This window comes from Crocodylus siamensis, chromosome 2 (genome assembly GCF_052110815.1).
Source record: "Crocodylus siamensis isolate JL-2025a chromosome 2, ASM5211081v1, whole genome shotgun sequence".
In the NCBI taxonomy this organism is placed as follows: Eukaryota; Metazoa; Chordata; order Crocodylia; family Crocodylidae; genus Crocodylus; species Crocodylus siamensis.
In genome coordinates this window covers 35,295,779-35,311,325 of record NC_143396.1, presented here as the reverse complement: position 1 = coordinate 35,311,325, position 15,547 = coordinate 35,295,779, and the positions used below count along the sequence as shown (strand labels likewise).

General features: G+C 43.0%; 1 protein-coding gene across 3 annotated transcripts in view; it reads left to right on the top strand.

Annotated features, from left to right (window-relative positions):
• The window catches only part of KCNIP4 (potassium voltage-gated channel interacting protein 4), a 212,259-nt gene that overhangs the window by 89,095 nt on the left and 107,617 nt on the right, over window positions 1–15,547 (top strand). For 2 of the 3 annotated variants that reach the window (XM_090035696.1, XM_090035695.1), the window contains exon 2: window positions 11,021–11,122. The exons of the other annotated variant lie outside the window; for it this stretch is intronic. In XM_090035696.1, coding sequence (XP_089891822.1) covers window positions 11,021–11,122 — 102 coding nt within the window. The remainder of the gene's footprint in view (window positions 1–11,020; window positions 11,123–15,547) is intronic. 3 annotated transcript variants of the gene reach the window in all.

Below are 15,547 nucleotides of genomic sequence, written 5' to 3'. Positions count from 1 at the left end.
GATCCCTGCTGTCCCAGCACCCCCCACCCATGGTTGCCTCACCCACCACAGCTCCCAGACCTTTTAAAAAAAAAAAAGGCCCCAGTCACCAGCTGCTACCAGGCGGGGGGGCAATCCCCACTGCCCCACATTGCCCTGCACTGCATGGGGGGCTCTGGCATGAGCCCCCAGAATCCCCAAGGCTGCATCAGCAGCCAGTGAGTAGGGGATTTTTTTATTTAAGGCCAGGAGCTGGGACGGGTGGGGCATCCATGAGAGGGGCTGGGGGCTGTGTCCCCTCATGGTCCCCTCCCCTCTTCTCCAGCTTCCCTTCCCCCACCCCCTACTTAACAGCATGGAGTCTGAATTAGATTCAGCTGAATCAATTTGGGACAGTGATCCGGGTCCAGCTCCCTGCTGCAGTGAGTAGGGACTTCCCAAATTGCTGAAGCTCTCCAAATCTTTTCCAAAGCATTTTGGAGAGCTTTGAATTAATTCGGACCTTTTAATTGGTCTCCTGATTCTATTCAGATTTGGATATTCAGCCGCCAAATCTCCTCCAGATCAAATCAGCGCCCAAAGCTTTGCACAGCCCTAGTTACAGGTATTTTGTTGTAAGAGCTAAACAGGGTGTAGGTTGGAGTAGATTCTGCCAGTTTAGCAGTTTGCCAGAATGGAAGCTGATGTCAAAGCTGGGTATCAGTCCAAGGCTAAGGTATCAAGCCAAAGGTCAAAATGAGGTTTTAGTCATGATGAGCAGAAGCGCAAGGACTTAAGTACACTGGTGCCTCCCTGCAGAAAGGCCCTGCAAGAAGTGGAAGGGATTTATAGCCCTCCAGTCTGGCACTTGTGCCCCCCAGTAATTTCCATTTATGATCTGGTCATCCATTAAGAACCTCATGGGAGGGTCAAGATAAACTGTGACTGGTATTCATCCAGCTGCCTGGTGGCACTATGGCCTGGGCTTCTGCCTACAAGTGCAGGCAAGTTCTAATTTCAAACCCCCCAGGGTCCTGACATGCATTCTGTGACTTATACATTTTAATCCATCAAATGTGTACTCTGTGTACTCATTTCATAATGTTCTGGTTTCTTAGTCACGATATTGACAGTCCTAAGTAAAATGGCTTACAGGCAAATCAGGACTATGCATAATTATACGTATGCTAAATACTGTTGCTCCTCTTGTTATTCCTTACCACTGTGAAAAGCAGCTTCTTTATATACTTTACAGTCTTTGTGAACCACCAATATTTTACAAATGACAGTTGGAGAATTACCTGGGATGATTGGGATGAGATATGAAGTCTTTACTTATAAATTATCAATTTTAATCCACCTCAGATTGGTACTGACTATATTTTATTGTCATCTCATAGCACTTTCATTTTCCCAGCTTCATGTTGGATGATGTATGCAGTATTTCATAGCTACTGCTAGAATATTGGGCATTTTATTCACTGTTTCAGCACAGACAGGAAACTAAATAGGCATTTGGTCATATCATGAAATGCTTTTAAGTGTGCTGAATACTGCGTTGTATAAAGTCAGTGTAGTTGCTCATGAAGTGAACTATCTGACTCACAATCTATACACGTTAGGAACTATACTTTACTTTTCAAATAAGGGTCAGAGCAGTGAATACTGTTTCATATGTCTCTTAAACTGCCCTAAAAGTCACACAATGGCTGGAAAGTGGAAATAAATTTGTACTGAAGCTAAATGATATGTGTAAGATTTGGGGGAGTCACAAATGTTGTCAGGGAAGACTTCATCAATGTTGTTAGGTATTACCAATCACATCAGGCTCCCTCAGTTTGGATGGTCTGTGTGTATACTGTCACAAAGCCATCTGTGATGTGTACCCCTAACAACCTCACTATTACAAGAAAAAGACTATAGCAGGGGTGGGCAACTATTTTGCTGGAGGCTGCTTAATGTCTTCTGGTGAGCTGTCAAGGGCTGCAAGGGTAGCCCCAACCCCTGGTCACCATCTTGGGATTCAAAGTCCCACCCCCAGCTTCTGCTACTGGAAGTCCCTCCCCTTTTCCTCAGAAGTACTCCTTTTTTTGGGTGGGGAGGGAAATTGCCATCTTGGAAATGAACCCTCCCCCCTCCCAAATCATATACTAAAAGTGAAATATCTACTATAATGTAGAGTAGGTGGAATTTTCTCAAGGAACTGATCCTACAGGCACAGAGGAACACCATCCCAGTACACACAAAGAGAGGCAAAAGAGCCAAAAAACCTTCTTGGCTGAACAGGGAAATCCAGGAGAGCCTTCAGAGGAAAAAAGAGGCCTACAGGCTGTGGAAGCAGAGGGCAGCCACCAAAGAGGAGCATACCTACTTGGCTTACGTTTGTAGGGGAACAGTAAGAAAGGCCAAAGCAGAGACAGAACTCAAGTTGGTAACAAAGATTAAGGATAACAACAAGTCCTTCTTTATTTACATAGGGAGCAGGAAGAAAGTGCAGGGTAACATAGGGCCGCTATAGAATGGACTAGGGCAACTCGTAACTGATAGGATGGAAAAAGCGGAGCTCTTAAATAATTTCTTTGCTTCTGTTTTCCTGGACAAGGATACAAATGCACCGCCCAATGAGTCTTTAGTCTGGAGTGACAGTAATACCAATCCACCAACGGTTAGCACTGACCCAGTGAAGGGGCACTTGGAAGGGTTGGACGTATTTAAGTCAGCAGGCCCCAACAATCTTCACCCAAGGGTACTAAAGTAATTGGCTGATGACATACAAGAACCACAGGTGCAGCTGTTTGAGCCCTTGTGGCACTTGGGACAGGTCCCAGAGGACTGGAAAAGGGGCAACGTGGTCCCTATCTTCAAGAAGTGGAGGAAGGAAGACCCAAGTAATTATAAGCCAGTTAGCCTCACCTCTATTCTTGGCAAGACCTTAGAAAAAACAATAAAGGATCACATTTGCAGGGGGCCAGCAGATAACATAATGTTAAGGGGCAACCAGCATGGTTTTACAGCAGTCATATCCTGCCTGACTAACCTGGTCTCTTTTTTTGACTGGGTCACAGAGTGCTTAGATGCGGGGGAGGAAGTAGATATTATTTACCTGTATTTTAAAAAGGATTTTAACACAGTGTTTCACCCAATTCTTGCAAGCAAACTAAGTAGCTGTGATGTGGATTTTTTCACAGTAAGGTGGATGAAAAACTGGCTTATGGAATGCACCCAGAGAGTGGTAGTGTATGGGTCGGTTTCCTCCTGGAGAGATGTGGACAGTGATGTCCCCCAAGGCTCTGGCCTTGGACCAGTACTGTTTAATATCTTCATCAGTGATTTGGATGAAGGTGTTGAAAGCACCTTGTCCAAATTCACAGATGGCACTAAATTATGGGGCATAGTAAACACACTGGAGGGCAGGGAGTGAATTCAGGCAGATATGGACAGACTGGGGAAGTGGAAAGAGATGTTGGAGTCCTGGTTGATGCAAAAATAAACATGACTCACCAGTGTGATGACATAATAAGCAAGGCTAACCACACCCTTCCTTGCATTAGCAGGAGCATCAGGAGCAGGTCTAGGGAAGTGATAATTCCCCTCTATGTGGCATTGGTGAGGCCGCAGATGGAGTACTGCATCCAGTTTTGGGGGCTTTGAAGGGGGGCGGTGCTTTCCCGTACCCTGGTGTGTTCAAGAGGATATTAGACAGGCATGTGGCTGGGGTTACTTAACCCCAGTACTCTTTCCTGCTTGGAGCAGGGGGTCAGACCCAATGATCTACCAGGTCTCTTCAGACTCTAGAAATCTATGAAAACTATTAAATGTATTTTAATTTTATTTTGAAAAATATTTTTATCCTGATTTTGTGTTTGCATAGTGCAGATAGAGGTGACTGCATAGTAGCTCAAAATAATGTCTTACTTTTGTATGTTGTGGAGGTGGGGGTGTGCAGGAACGTGTGGCATGTGGTTGGGGAGGGTGTATGTGTGTATGGTGGGGTGTGGGTAAGTATGCGGGTGGGTGTGCATGTTGAGTTTAGGAGAGGGTGTGGCTGTGTGTGGGGGTACAGGGAATGTTGCAGGGTGTGTGTTTTTGTTGGGGAGTTGTGAGTGCAGAGTGTGGGTGTGGGTGTGTGTGGGGGATATGGTAACCCCTCCACACAGCCTTTGCCACTGGTGGCTCCAGTAGGAAGCGATGGGCCCTCAGGGTGTTCATGGCTCACACAGTTACAGCCGCCCAATGGCATGTGGCTCCAGCCAGTTCCAGGAACTGCATGTGGCAGTATAGAGCGGAGCCAGGCTGCCCCTCCCCCTCTATCCCATAGGGCTCCCCATGACTCATGTGCAGCTCCCAGCACTTGCATGCCACCTGTGGGGGGAGCTCTGCATGATGGAGCCAGTTGCCTTTCCCATTCCCTGCCAGTATATGCAGATCCTGGCACTCTGCTAGAAGTGGAGTGGAGCCCTGCCTCCCACTTCCCAATGGAGTCCCAGCAGCTGCATGTGGCAACAAAAAAGCAGGGAGGGCAGCAGGCTCCATTGTGTAGGGGTTCCCCCAGTGGTATATATACCAGGAGCTGCACGTGAGATGTGGGGAGCCCTATGAAATAGAGGTGAGCCAGCCTGGCTCTGCTCCTTGCTGCCACGTGCATTTCCTGGAACTGGCTGGAGCCACATGCCATCAGGTAGCTGCACTTACTCAAGCCATGAGCACTCTGAATGCTCACCACCTGCTGCAGCTGCCGCCGATGGCAGGGGGTGTGCACCATGGGGGGATTGTGTTCACCTTGTGGGGAGGGAGTATAGGCTTTGGTTTTTAGTGAAGATAAGCATGGCTAGGTTTGTTGTCTACAAGTAAGCCAACACGTAAACATCTGACCAGCCAGTACATTTGCAGGCACAGTACAGGCATAATACTCAATAAAAATATTTAAAAATAACCCCAATAAAAATTATTAAGGGTTTCCAAGCCTCTTTTTATACACTGATCAAGATAACCTAATGTTTATAGCATACACATCCTATTTTTCACTATGTACTAGAACATCCACATCCTACTTCATATTAGGGTGGCCTTCCTACCAGATAGGGAAACGTGTTTTCCAGGTTACTGTGCTCTTTGTTTTGGTATCCTGGTCTTATTAATTTACTCTATCTGTTGGCCTGTGAAGGGCCTATACTTACTAAGAAGCTACTTTCCTATAAGCCATATATGTTGGCCTAGTTCTGTTCCTGTGAGGCCTACTTTAGTTCATATTGTTAACAGGGCTACTGTGTGATTTGTATATACGCTAATCAGTAGTTGTATTAATCCACACTATAGTGAGGCCTACAAAATGTTTCTGTTTTGTGGCTTAAACATAGCCAGTCTAGGATTATTCACAAGCAATAAACTTACTTTTTGGCACATTTTAAAAAAAGTATTAGCATTATCTATTGCATTTCAATTTAAAGTCAAAATAATTTCAGAATTTAATGGAAAAAATTGGATTTTTAAAAATTCATTAAATTTAACCAACTTCGCAGCAATCCGTTACATTAATTCAAAAGTTGTAATGTTGATGGAAGCATAATTATGTAAAATTATTATATTTCATTGAGTCCTCACATATATATAGCTTTTACTGTGACAATACTGCCTTGCATTGATAAACAAAAAGATAAAGACATTCTCACTAGCTTCTCCATATATATAGACAAAAACAAATTGGCTGTGTGTACCGTTATTTCCTTACCTCCCCCATGTACACTTTTAGGGCAAAGACTTGCGTGGCTTTCTGTAAGCTGCTGACTATGTTATCTCAACACTTCAAGGAGGTAAAGGATTCAGAGCATATGGGATTATAGTTCTTGGAGGTCATAAATGTGTGTTGGGTCTCTTGAGCATCACAGCTGACCATATGCTGCTGGTATGAACTCACTACAGCTACTGGAATTCATGGATACAATCTTGTTATTGATTTATTATACTGTGCAAACTAAGTCCAACTCCTTTATCCCATCCCCATCCTTAGTACAAGAAAAGTTTATCATAGAAGTAATCATTGTATAGTCTTCTTCTCTTATCCCTTTTTATGTTCCAGTTTCTCACCTTACCTTTGGCCTTAATCATGCAAATAGACGTACTACCAATAGGCTCACATAGATTCCACTGAACTCCATAGAGCTTCATTAGGCAAAAGAGTAGTGAATCCATTTGCAGGATCAAGACTTGGGATTGCAAGCTCTTTAGAAATTATATAACTTTAATTGTTTTTTGTAAAGTACCATGTACATCCCTACAACTATAGAGAAAATAAAAAGTAATCAAATGAATGGGCAGGGATTAGATCTTACTACAAAACTTTGTTACAAGAATTTCTAAGCAAGGTGCATTTCTCATTCAAGATCTGTATCTAGCTCACAGTATAGACACAGCAAGACTATCTAGTTACTCTGCCAGTGGAGAAACCACATGAATGTTATGCATCAGTTTTATATATATTTTTAAATTAAATTAATGTCTGAGACTGTCATCAAATCATGGACTGCCTATGCTTATGTATTTGTTTCATAGTTTCATAGACATTAGGGCTGGAAGGGACCTTGGAAGATCATCGAGTTCAGTCCCCTGCCCCAGGGGCAGGAAGTCAGCTGGGGTCAAAGGACCCCAACAAGACAAATGTCCAAACATCTCTTAAAGGAGTCCAGACTAGGTTCTTGCACCACCTCTGGTGGCAGTCTGTTCCAGGCCTTGGGGGCTTGGTCAGTAAAGAAGTTCTTCCTTATGTCCAGCCTGAAACAGTCTTGGAGGAGTTTGTGACCATTTGACCTTGTCATTCCTTGGGGCACTGGTGAACAAGCATTCCCCCCAGTTCATAATGTATATCCCTTATATATTTATAGGAAGCCACCAGGTCCCCCCTGAGCCTATCCTTTTCCAGGCTGAAGAATCCCATAGCTCCCAGCCTCTCATCATAAGGCCTGTTTTCCTGCCCTCTGACTATGTGTGTGGCTCTCCGCTGGACTTTCTCAAGCTTTTTCACATCCATTTTAAATTGTGGAGCCCAGAATTGGATGCAGTTCTCCAGCTGCAGCCTCACCAAGGCCAAGTACAGTGGGAGGATAACATCCTGGGATTTGCTAGAGAAGCATCAATGGATGCAAGCCAGAGTTTTGCTCACTTTACCAGCTGCAACATCACATTGCTGGCTCATATTCATCTTGTGGTCAATCATGACCGCTAAATCCCTTTTGGCCATGGTGCTAGCAAGCGTAGCACTGCCGAACCTATAAGCATGCTGTGGGTTTTTCTTTCCAAGGTGGACTACCTTGCATTTTTTGCTGTTGAACGCCATCAAGTTTTCATCCACCCATTTTCTAAGCCTGTCAAGGTCGGCCTGGATCACCATCCTGTCCTCAGGTGGGGACACTTTACCCCAAAGTTTGGTGTCATTGGTGAACTTGGCCAGCCTGCTTCTGACACCAATGTCCACATCATTAATGAAGATGTTAAAAAGTATAGGCCCAAGGACAGAACCTTGGGTGACCTTATACTGGTCATGGTTCACCATGATGATTGACTTCCGTCAACTACCACTCTCTGGATCTGACCTCAGAGCCAATTCCCCAGCCAGTAGACTGTGATGTAGCTGAAGCCACAGTTGGCCAGTTTTTCTATGAAATGATCATGGGATACCAGTCAAAAGCTTTTTTAAAATCAAGATATATGACATCAATCTCTTCTTCCTTGTCCAGATGATAGGTCACTTGGTCATAGAAGGAGATGAGATTGGTCAGGCAAGACCTACCCGCAACAAACACATGCTGGCTATCCTTCAGGATGTTGCCATCAGCCAGTTTGCCAAGAGTGGTCTCTTTGATCATTTTTTCAAAGATCTTCCCCAGGATAGAGGTCAGGTTGATGGGCCTACAGTTCCCCAGATCTATTTTCCTCCCTTCCTTGAAGATAGACACCACATTGGCCTTCTTCCAATCATTGGGCACTTTGCCTGAGTGCCACAAGTTCTCGAAGATCTGTGCCAGTGGCTGAGCTATGACGCTTGCCAGCTCCATAAGTATCCTGGGGTGTAAACTGTCTGGGCCTGTGGACTTGAAGGTATCCAGCCTCTCAAGGTGTTCCTTCACATGGTCAACATTGATGAAGGGTAAAACCGATGCAAAATACCCATTAAGCAGGTTGGCTTTCTCCTGGGTGTCCGTTGTCCCATATGGTTTAGCAGGGGTCCAATGTTACTCTTGCTTTTCCTCCAGCTCTTCACATATCTAAAAAAAGACTTTTTATTATCCTTGATATGCGTAGCCAGTTTGGAGTTCAGTCGCAGCCTTGGCTTTCCTGGTTCACTCCCTACAGGTCTGGACCAGTGCAGAATACTCCTCTTTTGAGGTGGATCCAGTCTTCCATTCTCATAGAATCATAAAAGTAGGATCAGAAGGGACCTTATAGATCTTCAAGTCTGACCCCCTGCCAGGGCAGGAGAAAAAAAAAAACCTTTATAGGTCTATGTTTTTAGATGCAGGAGGTCCACTAGTTCCCTGCAGAGCCAAGGGGGCTGCTGTGCCCTTTTGCTGCCTTTCCTCTGAGATGGGATAGACATTGCTTTTGCTTTCAGGATCACTCCCTTAAGGAGCAACCACTCATCCTGAACTCCCATCCCCTTCAGGTCGTGATCCCTTAGGGCCTTACCAACAAGCCTCCTGAGCTTGTCAAAGTCAGGTTTTCTGAAGTCGAGGACTTCTGCATTGCTGACTGACTTGCCAGCTTTACGGTGGATGGTGAAGGTGATCAGCTCTTGGTCGCTGTCTCCCAGCTTCCCTCTGATCATTAGGTCACTAAGTAAGTCATCCCCTATTGCCAGTACCAGGTTGAGCAGTGCTTTGCCTCTCATCAGTCCATAGACTTCTTGAGTCAGATGGAGCTCATCCATACACATGAGGAAGCTTTGTGATCATTTGGATGTGGCCGAGTGCTCTTCCCATGAGACATCTGGGTAGCTGAAGTCTCCCATGACAACCAGGTACCAGGAGTGTGTAGCCTCAGCCAGTTCCCTGGTGAATTCTTGGTCAAGCTCTTGATCCTGGCTAGTCTGTAGTAGACTTCCACCATTGTGTCCTCTGTGCCATGTTCACCATGGATTTTAACCCAGAGAGTCTCCAATCATCCACCCTGGGTGCCAATGTCGGCTTTCAGGGATGCGTAGCTTTCCTTGACATAGAAAGCTATCCCCCCACCCCTTTTGTCCACACGATCTCTCCTGAACAAGGTATAGCCATTTATATCTGTGGCCCAGTCATAGGTAGAGTCCCACCAGGACTCCATTATCCCTATGAGATCATAATCATTCTTACTTAGCAGGAAGACCAGTTCCTTCTGTTTATTCCCCAAGCTCCTGGCATTGGTGTACAGGCATGTAAGTGTCCCACTGGGGCACCTTGCCTTCTCTTCGGATCGTTCCAGGGTGGGGGTAGGGGTGGGTTCCCTTGAGTGCCTTAACTTGCTGGATTTGCAAAATATGCCCAGTGGGCCTGGAGTGGCAGTAGTCCCCCCCATCACCATCTCTATCTCCCCACTTGTGCAGCTCTTAGCACAATTGGGTCCTAAGCCTGCTCTGCTTCACTAGGCACAATAATACAAATAATTAATTGTATGGCAATATGAATAATAAATTTAATTTGTATAGTCGGTATTGTTAGGATACTGAAATAGACCCCTCCCACCCATTCTCAAAGGCTGCCTCAGAGATTTTTCTCTGCTGGCTACTTTTTCTGAAACACTGTGACAGTCTATTTCTTATTCTCCCCCCTCCCCTTTATTTTTTTTCTCCCCACTAGTTTTAACTTACTAAAATAATTTTCCCTAGTTGTTTTTTTTTCTTTTTAAAATCTTTTTCAGATTTTCAATATTTAAAATACTTTAATTTTAAGCTGAAGTGTAGATGGTCTTTCCTTTCATTAAGGTTAAGGAGATGACAAGATGTCATATTGCTTTTCTGCCTCACTTTTGTGCACTCTAGCATTCAACATAGGAGCTGGGATAATCCAGAATTATTATAGCAGCTGCATTAACACAGTGAGAACCATCTGTCAATGTTGCCAACTTTTATTACTTCTTCTCCCACTTACAACTTTGTACCTCAGTAAGAGCCATCAAAGGGTTGGCACTTGAGCATATGTGGTAGAAATTAGAAGACTGAGAAATGTGTAATACCCAGACTGAGCACCACCTTATTTAGGTAAATCAATTATTGATTTACAGTTGTTAACTTGGCTTTAAATGTTTCTCTAGCAATGTGCCTGTTCATTCCACACATTTTGTTTAACTCATACCAAAGTCATTTGAAATCACAGGCATCTATGGCGAGCATTTCTGTTCTATTAATTCAATCTAACGTTTATGTCAGCAGCAATCTTCTTCTTTATTGGTTACTTCCATTGACAAATTGGCTCTATCCTTGTTTCTCACCATTTAAATATTAAAAATGTACAAAGTGTGGTCATAATTATGGACATGTCAAATGACAGAGAAAACAGCTCTATAGCAAGGTTATTTAAATTTTTCAGAAAGGCAAAAGTACCAATTGATTATCAGAGTTTCTGAGAGAATGAAACAGATAATATATTTGCTTCAAAACTGAATAGTACAACTGGAAAACCTTCATGTGGGACCACAAAATGTCTTTTTGTTTATTTGAATCAGAAGGCAATTACAAGAATTCCAGGAGACTTAATATATTTGTAAATATTTCAGTTGAATTTTTAAAAACTCCCACACATTTCTCTCTCATTCAAAAATATGAATCTATATTTAAATGTTGAACCTTGCAGTGCTGGATATGACATTTTTCTAAAAGGGCAAAAATATATATTAAGTCTTTCCAACTGGGAAATTTCAAGACAAAGTAGTTTTGTTGTCCTGCAAACCATTTCTGATTATGTATTGCAAGTGGGGAATGCCTGACTGCTGCCTGTCCTTTTCCCCTCAAAATTTTGCTATGACCATAAGTTCGACAGCATGCATGGAAGGTGTTGTAAAGCCCATGTTAACAGTCCTGATAATGTATATCTTTTAGGTTTCCTCTACGCTCAGAACAGTACCAAACGCAGTATTAAAGAGCGACTTATGAAGCTCTTGCCCTGCTCGGCTGCCAAAACGACATCTCCAGCCATTCAAAGCAAGTTTTATTTTTCACTTGATTTTGTTTTCAGGTTTGCGTAAGTCACAAGATTTACTTTTCAAATGATTCTATTAACTACCCCTTTGTGAGAAAAGGCATCTACTAAACTAAACATATGTATTTTACTAATGTTTAACAGGTAACAAAGCAGGGATTTGTGGGCTTATAACTTTTTTGTCTTTGCTCAGCAAGCTGACAGTGCCATTATCATGGCTTGCTGTTTGTGTTGATTTAGGATTTTTGCACTGTCAGCTAAGTGAGCATTAGTTCACTAGATAAATAAAATACTTTTTCTCTCTGTGTGACAAAAATATAGCTTTTTAAACTGCCCTTGATGGCCAACCCATTGAATAATACCAGTTACTGGTTTTGAAGGAAAGAAATGGCTCTGCATTTCTTAACTACCTAACAATGAGCTGCATAGGGAACAATACTTTAGAGTGTGTGTATAAGGCCCCTGCCAGATGAGCAGGTAAAGGTGTGATGGGATCTTATGCATGAGCCACACAATCACACTTCCAACCAGGCCATACATGCATGGTGGGAAGCGTGATTGCAGAATAGAGCATCAGATCTCAGCGCACCTTATTGCTGGTGCACAGGGAACCTGGGGTGATGATCTGGACTTCCCCTGTACCAGCAAATAGCAAGCCCCAGTAGCTTGGAGCCCCAGCCAAGGGGGGGGTGCACCCAGCTACATATTTAATTAATGGTGTGACAGGAACCAGACACAGTTATTACACATTTTTTGTGAAATGATTTTGGGGTTTATCCCTTGTTTTATAACACCATTAATTGCTTTAATGTGTGGCCAAGTCACAACTTAAGACATAATTAATTGGTTAATTATGCCCGTAGTGTAGTATGTGGCAGGAGCCTAAGAAAAGAAAAGGGTAAACATAGAAAGAAGACAAATATGGAATTCTTTTCAAAATTGTAGAACTATCCTGTGAAGACTGGAAACATCCCATTCCAAAATAGTCAATGGCTAGCATGAATATTTAAAACATAATATTGCCACCCTCTATAAATGAGTAACAATTAATTTAAGTATAACTTTCTATCCCTCATTCAGAGCAAGTCAGAAAGGGGAACCTGGAGGTCACCTTTGCATGTCTCAGATTCTGGGTATGACTATTTTAAAGAATACTAATGGGCCATCCCAGTTAATAATGGACCTTCAGATGCACTGCTACTGCCACAGGTCAGAACAGCTAGAGCAAACACTCCATCTAGCTTCCCTCCCACACACAGAAAGTACACTATGCTAGACCCTTACCTCTTCATTGAAGAAATTTCCAGCTAGAGAGGCTGGATGCTTCCTATACCCTTCTTGCCACAGAAATACTGTGAAGCGGCTGAAGTGAAGCAAAGAATCAAGGTCTATGACAGGAATTGGGGTGGGGGGGAAGACTATGGTTCAGCCTGGGGAGGAAGGGAATACCAATTAAGATTTAAACAGTATATTTAGAGATGATAGAAATAGACTAGGGAAGTTTTCTAAAGATAGAAGAGCTCCTTAGTCTATTTTCTCTTTCTGTGTGTGTTATACACACACACGTTTAACATTGTGTGTGTGTATAATGAACAAACTGGAGAGATAAATACAAAAGCCTAAGGAAGCAAAAATTGAAAAATTAAGTTAAAATAAACAAGGATTAAAAGCTGTTAAAATAGATGGTAGGCAGAGATAAATAAGTCGGGTGGGGGGAGGGGGAATAAAAAAAAAAACAGAAGGAATGAAAAAGGAAAATAACAACAAAAGGAGACAACAGATGTAGGAGAAAACAGTTGCATATTTAATACAATAAGAAGATTAATATAAGTGGAAATTAAGAATAATTAAAAGTAACAGTCAGGTGTGGAGTGAACTATATAGGGATGGAATAGTCCTATATGGTGATTCTTTGTCAATTGTCTTATTGGGAATGATCCTCCAATGCATTACTCATGGGAATAGTTCCAATTAAACCTGTAGGAGGTAGTCTGATCCAGAGGGTAGAGTCCTATATTCACTATTAGGAGACTGCAATTCTGTTCTTGGATTTTCTGTTATCTTGGTCAATTCACGTTGTCCCACATAATCTTCATTTCTGTAAAAGGGTTATGGTATTTGCCCACATTTACAAAATGATTGGAGATATGAAGATGAAGAAAATTAAGTAGCACTGCTTGTCCTGTGATTAGTAAGGGATTCCAGAATTGGTCTCTCCATTTTAACCTGTTTGAAAAGGGGTTTTACCTGTGTCTAAATAGCCTAGAAAACTTTTGGTGCTATGTAAAAGATATATAGTACATAAGTATTCCATGCTAAAAAGATTTGTTTCTAAGTATTTGTTATCATTTGAGACCTTGCAAGCCCTTGCTGGTTAAAAGTATACTGTATGTTAGGGGAAGCAAGTCAAAATAAAAATAAATTTTATTTGGGAACCAAGCAATTAAAAAGTCAATAAAAAGCAGTAATTTAGGTGAAAAGCCTACTGAAAGCACATATCATTATCTATTATCACACACTGACTTAACAGCTGTTAAGCAGCTTATGCCACTTTTTTGGGGCCCTGCTACATATTAAAATTAAAGCTGGATATAAACCTGATATAGAGTTGTTGTGCATTTTTAGTCACTAACTTTATATCTGGTTGGATCTTTTTGAAGCTAGATAGTCATTTTTAGGTTGCAATAATTACTTTTCATGTGTGGCTAGTCTAAATTTATTGCATGTTTAAGCATTTATGCTCAACTACATTTAATGGGTATTAAGCTAATGATCATTAAGTGATTTTTGGCAGGTGTCTACACATGTAGGGACTTAGCACTAAAGTTAATGCCAAGTTCCTGTATCTCTGCCATGTGCCCGGGTGGGCAGACCCAGCAATAAAGTTAGTGCCGGGTCGTTGCAACACGTGTGTTAATGAGCTTCAACTAATCACACCTACATTTGATACCTGCATCAAATTTAGGAGCAATAAACCTAATTTCATCATTTTTAATGTGCATTAAAGGTACATACATGTAGAAATGCATCCATAATGTACATTAAATTAGGCTGGTGCTTATTAATGCATCTTGTGTAGATGCATCCCAGGGAAGATTTATCTCTGATGTGTTACCCAGGTCATGGTCTATTAATGTGTGGCCACTCCCCACTGATGAGCCATCCAAGTTTCAGTCTTCCAGCATCCCAGGATGCAGTGTCCCCTCCCCTCCCTCCTATTCTGTAAGGAGGAATTTTCTACCCCCAGAACAATACTGCCCGGGGGCAATTCTGGCACCAAGCCAACTCCCCCTCCCACTCCAAGGGTGAACTCTGTGTAAACAGCCTGCAAAGCACATGCTAGCTAGCTAGGTTGCAGGGCACAGGCACATCTAGAAGTGGGATCTAGGATTAGCTGCGGGGTGGGGGGGGAGGATAAGGCAGGGGGCTGAATTAAGTTCCTAGAAGCTGGGGTTTCCTTCCTGGGGCAGAGGCAGTAGCTCCCCCAAAAGCACCTCCCCTCACTGCTTCCACCTCTCAGCCCCCCCAAGAAGCATTCCACCGCCAAACACCCCCATCCCAAATCCCAATTTATTAAAACATGAGACCTTCATTAATTTACTTGCTCTTTGTTTCTTTAATGTTTTTGTACTTTTTATTTTATCCTTCAGTGGCTGACTTCCTTCAGTTCACCACCCTTCTCCACCCACATTTCCTTTCCACTTTTCACATTTCATTATGTACTCCCATTCTATTAACTCTCAACTTCCCAGCTTCGTATTCTACATACCCCCTACCCATCTCTCACATATCCTGTCCTAGAGCAAAGATAGAAGCCTGTTCTGACACACCAGCCCTGTAGAAGCAACTCACAGCTGTAGAGGCCCCTGCTCACCAGCCTTCTATAGTGGCAAGTCACAGCTGTGCAGCTGGGGACAGTCAGAGAAGGTTTCACCTTAGGGTAAAACTGCTCCAAACTTGAGCTAGCACTAAGACTGATTACCATTTCAGTAGCTCAAAGTGCAACATGCAACAATGTCCTTATAGCTCATGGGGACTCAATCTAGGCCCCTACCTTAATACCCCCTCCCTCCTCCTCCTAGACCACATTCCTGGATGTGTCTGTGCCCTGCAGCATGGCTAGCAGACGTGTTGTAGAAGCTGTTTGCATGGGACTGCAACCCTGGGGGTGGGAAGATCATACTCCCAGGCATGGATGGGGGTGTTGGATTAGTGACAGAACTACCCCGAGCAGTAGTTCAGACGGTGGAAGGTTTGTTCACACAGAAAAGGATGAGGGGGAGAAATACTGCATCCTGGGATGCTACAGGACTCCAACTTGGGCAGCAACTCTATAGGAAGTGGCCACAAATTAGTGGAACACAAGCTAGGTAACACTTATCAGAAATAAACCTGCCCTGGAGTGGCATAATTTTAAGCTGTCTAAA